The 6,000-nt window shown below is 50.4% G+C and overlaps 1 protein-coding gene across 2 annotated transcripts in view; it reads right to left on the bottom strand.

Moving 5' to 3' along the window:
- The window catches only part of LOC141271152 (membrane-spanning 4-domains subfamily A member 18-like), an 81,913-nt gene extending 76,345 nt beyond the window's left edge, over positions 1-5,568 (bottom strand). The window contains exon 1 of one of the 2 annotated variants that reach the window (XM_073681258.1): positions 5,449-5,568. Coding sequence is in view for 1 of the 2 variants with exons in the window: in XM_073681257.1 (XP_073537358.1) it covers positions 5,393-5,505 (113 nt within the window). In the remaining variant the exon portion in view is untranslated. Of the gene's footprint in view, positions 1-5,392 lie in introns of both variants that reach the window. The other variant, XM_073681257.1, reaches the window with a different exon arrangement.
- Between the last annotated feature and the right edge of the window lie 432 nt (positions 5,569-6,000).

Genomic DNA, 6,000 nt, shown 5'->3' on the forward strand with positions numbered 1-6,000 from the left:
GTCGTCCTAGACAAGAGTAAACCCTCTCCATGTCTGTTGCTGTCGGTCTCTATCATCTGCGGGGAGAACCGTTATTTTGAACTAGCCCAACTTGACTCTGGAGCTGCCGGAAATCTCATTTCTCAGTCTCTGGTAGAGAGATACCGCATTCCCACCAAACCTCTAGCTGTACCCTTATCTGTCGCTGCCGTGGATGGGGGCCTCTTACCACATCCCATCAAACTCATTACCGAATCCATAACCCTGCAGGTGGGAATGCTGCAATCTGAGAGCATCTTCTTTCATGTTCTGCCTGGACTCTCTCACACCCTATAGCTAGGCCTACCTTGGCTTCAGAAACATGCACCCGTGCTTGATTGGCAGACCGGAGAAGTCCTTCGCTGGGGACAGGACTGTCATAAGAATTGTTTAGTTCCCGTCCATCCTGTCCGTCCTTCTCCTACTCCAGCCAATCTACCTGGTCTTCCGGCTCCTTATTGGTCGTATGCGGACGTCTTTAATAAAAAGGAGGCAGAGACATTACCCCCTCATAGACCATACGACTGCCCAATCGACCTGATGCCCGGCGCTACTCCTCCCCGTGGGCGCATTTACCCTTTGTCCGCTGCTGAGACCCGATCCATGTCAGAATATATTGAGGAGAATCTGGCCCGGGGATTCATCCGGAAATCTACTTCCCCGGCGGGAGCAGGCTTCTTCTTCGTCAAAAAGAAGGATGGCTCACTCCGTCCCTGTATAGACTATAGAGGCCTTAACCAGATCACGGTGAAGAATAAATACCCCCTTCCGCTCATTCCGGAATTATTTGACCGTCTGAGGGGGGCTAGAATCTTCACCAAGCTGGACCTCCGTGGGGCGTATAACCTGGTCCGTATCCGTCAGGGGGATGAATGGAAGACGTCATTCAACACCCGGGACGGCCACTATGAATACCTGGTAATGCACTTCGGTCTCTGTAACGCTCCCGCCGTCTTTCAAGAGTTGGTCAATGACATCTTCCGGGACCTTCTCTACTCCTGCGTAGTGGTGTACCTGGACGACATCTTGGTCTTCTCTCCGGATCTCCCCACACACCGGAGGGATGTTTGTCAGGTTCTGCTCAGGCTCAGGCAGAACCACCTCTACGCTAAATATGAGAAGTGCCTCTTTGAGCAGACCTCGCTTCCGTTTTTGGGCTTCATAATTTCTCAGACCAGCCTACGAATGGATCCTGAGAAACTGTCTGCCATCGAGAAGTGGCCTCGACCAGAGGGGTTGAAGGCTATTCAGCGGTTCCTTGGCTTCGCCAACTACTACCGCCTCTTCGTACCGCACTTCTCTTCCCGGACTGCCCCAATCTCTGCGCTCACCCGTAAGGGCACTAATCCCAGAGAATGGCCGCCCGAAGCTGAGGAAGCCTTTCTTTCCTTAAAACAGGCTTTCTCTTCTGCCCCGGTGCTGCATCGCCCGGACGGCAACAAGTAATTCTTTCTGGAAGTTGACGCCTCCTCCTCTGGAGCCGGAGCGGTACTTACCCAAAAATCGTCTTCCGGGAGAATGGTAACTTGCGGCTTCTTCTCCAAACTCTTCTCCTCTTCCGATCACAACTATTCTATAGGAGACCGAGAATTATTGGCCATTAAGCTGGCATTGGAGGAGTGGCGTTACCTGCTTGAGGGGGCTCTTCACCCGGTAATAATTTACACGGACCACAAGAACTTGGCTTACCTCCAGAGTGCCCAGAGACTTAACCCGCGCCAAGCCCGGTGGTCCTTGTTTTTTGCTCGCTTTGATTTTGTTCTTCATTTTCGCCCGGCTGACAAAAGCATCAAAGCTGACGCCTTGTCCCGATCCTTCCTGGTGTCTGATCTTGAGGAGGAACCTAAACACATCATCGATCCCGCCAGAGTAATGCAGGTGGCCCCCGTGAGTCTAAATCGTCTCCCTCCCGGTAAGACGTTCATAACGGTACCTGATCGGGAGAAGATCCTACACTGGGGTCACTCGTCTAAGCTTGCTGGCCATGGCGGTCAGAAAAAGACCCTCCAGCTTATCTCCCGGCACTACTGGTGGCCTACCCTGCACAAGGACGTAATAGACTTTGTCTCTGCCTGTGTGTCCTGCGCCCGCAACAAGGTTCCGAGACACCTGCCAGCCGGTCGCCTCCTTCCTCTTCCAGTACCTGCTGCCCCCTGGCAGCATATAGCTATGGACTTCATAACAGATCTCCCTGTCTCTGCCGGTTGTATGGTCATTTGGGTGGTCGCTGACCGCTTTTCCAAAATGGCTCATTTCATTCCCCTGCCAGGCCTCCCGTCTGCACCCGAGCTGGCTAAAGACTTTATCCGCCACATCTTCCGTCTCCTTGGCCTGCCCCTCCACATCGTGTCAGATCGTGGGGTTCAGTTCACCTCACGCTTCTGGAGAGCCACATGTAAGCTGCTAGACGTCACCCTGGACTTCTCCTCCGCATACCACCCTCAGTCCAATGGTCAAGTGGAGCGGATCAATCAGATCCTGACCAGTTACCTCCGGCACTTCGTTAATGCCCACCATTCAGACTGGGTGGATCTCCTGCCATGGGCCGAATTCTCTTACAATAATCACGAGAGCGAATCTTCCTCCAGATCCCCGTTTTTTGTAGTCTTCGGTCAGCATCCTCGGATCCCATTTCCCGTCTCCACCTCGGTGGACAATCCGGCTGCGGAATCTCTCGTTAGCAAATTTTCCTCCATTTGGGAGAGTACCCGATCCACACTCCTTCAGTCGTCCGAGCGGATGAAAAAACACATGCCTGGATCCTCCACAATTCCGTCCTGGAGATAAAGTCTGGCTCTCGTCCAAGTATGTCCGGCTTAAGATTCCTTCCTACAAGTTAGGGCCTCGGTTCATCGGCCCACTAGAAGTTATCAAACAAATCAACCCAGTGGACTATAAATTGAAACTCCCGGCCAACTTGCGGATCCCTAACTCCTTCCATGTATCTCTCCTCAAACCCGTGGTACTTAACTCTTTTTCCAAGTCTACAGGTACGCCTCCTGCTCCGGTTTCCGCTGAAAACGAGTTTGAGGTAGAGAACATTCTGGCCACCAAAAGGGTAAGAGGAAAAACCTTTTTTCTGGTAGATTGGAAGGGGTTTGGTCCTGAGGAGAGAACGTGGGAGCCCCGGGAGAACATCCATGCCCCTCTCATCCTTGATAAATTTCTGTCTGGCCTAAAAAAGGGGGGGCCTAAAGGGGGAGGTACTGTAGCGTCGGCGTCCCTGCCTCCTGCTAGGCAGGGACGCTGTTCCCCTCACCTCTCCACTCCGTGCCCGGCGTCCTCCTCCCTCTCTGCTGGCAGCGCGCGCTGTTTCCCGGCCACTGTGCTTAGGGCGCGCGCGCTCCCCCTCTCTTAAAGGGGCCGCGCGCGCCGTCCTAAGGAGTCCCCGGCCAATGGCCGGAGGACCTCACCATATATAAGGCACCTCCTCCAAAATGGAGGTGCCCGAGCAATGTTGTTGCAAAGCCTTCACTCTGCTTCAGCCCTCAGGTCCCGTTGCCAGTTACCTGCCAGTCACCTGCCAGATTCCTGCCTGTTACCTGCCAGTCACCTGCCAGATTCCTGCTTGATACCTGCCTGATATCCGTTTACCTGCTTGCAAGCCTGCGGTCCGACGGTCTGCCTTCCGACACCTGTCAGTCTGTCTATGGACCAGCCTGCCCGCTCACCTGGGAGCGCTCATCTGCTACCTGCCTGCTAGCCTACCTGGAGGCTCCGCCGTCACTTGCCGTGACCACCTGCCTGTCCAGAGACTCTTGCCTGCTCACCTGGGAGCGCTCACCTGCTACCTGTCTGCTAGCCTACCTGGAGGCTCTGCCGTCACTTGCCGTGACCACCTGCCCATCCAGAGACTCTTGCCCGCTCACCTGGGAGCGCTCACCTGCTACCTGCCTGCTAGCCTACCTGGAGGCCTTGCCGTCACTTGCCGTGACCACCTGCCTGTCCAAAGACTCTCGCCCGCTCACCTGGGAGCGCTCACCAGCCACCTGCCTGCTGTCCTTCTACCCAGAGACTGTCCCTGTCACTTGCCGTGAGTACCCGTCCTTCTACTCAGAGATTGTCCCTGTCACTTGCCGTGACTACCTGCCCTTCTACCCAGAGACTGTCCCTGTCACTTGCCGTGACTACCTGCCCTTCTACCCAGAGACTGTCCCTGTCACTTGCCGTGACTACCTGCCCTTCTACCCAGAGACTGTCCCTGTCACTTGCCGTGACTACCTGCCCTTCTACCCAGAGACTGTCCCTGTCACTTGCCGTGACTACCTGCCCGTCTTCCCTGGGAGCCACCCGCTTCCTTACAAGGACCGCCCCCTTGTATAGTTGCTCAGAGGTTCCGCCTCCCAGACCCGTTACACATACTGCTAGAGAGTATACCGCCTATGTCCTAAACAAGAAACAGAAGGTAAGTTCAGGGTGAAAAGCATAATCTGAAGAGAGATAAACCCTAGCTGGTCTTTCACTGACTTGCATAAACAATGGCAAGATTGCTGGACATCCAAATGAGAATATTACCAGCAGGAAACACAAGCAGGGGAAAAGTATATATAGTCTCAAACTAAAAGTGATTGGGCAGACAAATGAACAAATGAAAACAACTGTCAACCTAAAAAGACTAAAAGAAAGGATACAACACACCCATAGTAAATGTGTGACTGCTGTTGCTCAGGGGATAGAGAAGCTGACCATAAAGCACAGGCTCATGGGTTCGAACCCAGATGCATGACAATATGCTTCTGCTGATGCCATGTAACATGCCTCAGTAGTAAAGTGGCCAAAGAAGGAGATGTTATTGCTCCCTGTCTAGCTGGAGACCACTAGTGTGATTTGTGCTGGAGCCAAGAAGTCAGTATCCAGCACCTTCCTGAGACCACCCATAACACAGTGCTTTTTGGAGAGCACCCATAAAGCAGTGTCTTCCAGAGAATCATGCCAAAATCCTGTTATTGTGTTTTTCTCTTAAGACAAAAGATGTTAATGTATGAGTTGTTTTTTCTAAACTAAAACCTCAGTATTTAGGTTAAATTACTGCGTTGGCAATGTGCGATAAACAAGTGGATTTTGGGTGTCAGTTTGGGCACTCGATCTCTAAAAGATTACCCATCAATGGGCCAGCAGATAACTTCCTTAATCAAGTCCGTTCTTGAGTGGACTTGAATGTACCCTTCCATTCATTATCTACGAAACTGCTGAAGAAAGCCAAGTTCAACATTCTAGTAGCACTGGAGTTCCATCTCTGAATCACTAAGGATAAAGTGACTGCATTATGAGCATCTTACAGATACTATTGGATGTAGCACGGTAAAACGATATACACACAAGTCATGCAAACAAAATCACTATTAGATGTATCAGAGTAAGGCGATATACTCACAGGTCATGCAAAAAAGAGTCATTAATGGATGTAGCAGAGTAAAAGACTATACTCACAGATCCTACACACAAAGTCCAGTGTTTGATGCAAAACTCAATTACTTCCTCATACATGTGGTGTTTCCTGCTGAATGAATTTTATTAGTATGTCCAGTTATACATTACTTTACCTCTGTTGTAAGAATGGGTTATGACTGTTGATTTAAGTCAGACATAAAATATGTATAAAGGTCTAACTTGAGGATATCAAGTATTCAGCATGGTCTTTGCTCATGAAAATGCATCACACATTTTTTGAGGCACTAAGGAACAGTCACCAGAAAATATTGGTGTCATTGGAGAGTACTATAGCAAACAGGATGTGTGTCACCAAGACCCTCATGACCAAACGATTTTCCATTTATGTTCTTTAGGTTTTCCCATGCTTCTTAAAAAAGCAATAACTTTTATATTTTATCATTGCTATAGCCGTGTAACGGCAAAATGGTGAAAAAAAAGCAATTCCATAATTGTTTTTTGGGCTTTCATTGTGCCGTAAAAATGTCCTGGTGATATGATTCTTCAGGTCAGTACGATTACTGTGAAACAAAAAATGTTATTTATATTTTA

Source organism: Phyllobates terribilis, unplaced genomic scaffold (assembly GCF_046119375.1).
Source record: "Phyllobates terribilis strain yellow unplaced genomic scaffold, ASM4611937v1 Scaffold_5__5_contigs__length_657084704, whole genome shotgun sequence".
Lineage (NCBI taxonomy): Eukaryota > Metazoa > Chordata > Amphibia > Anura > Dendrobatidae > Phyllobates > Phyllobates terribilis.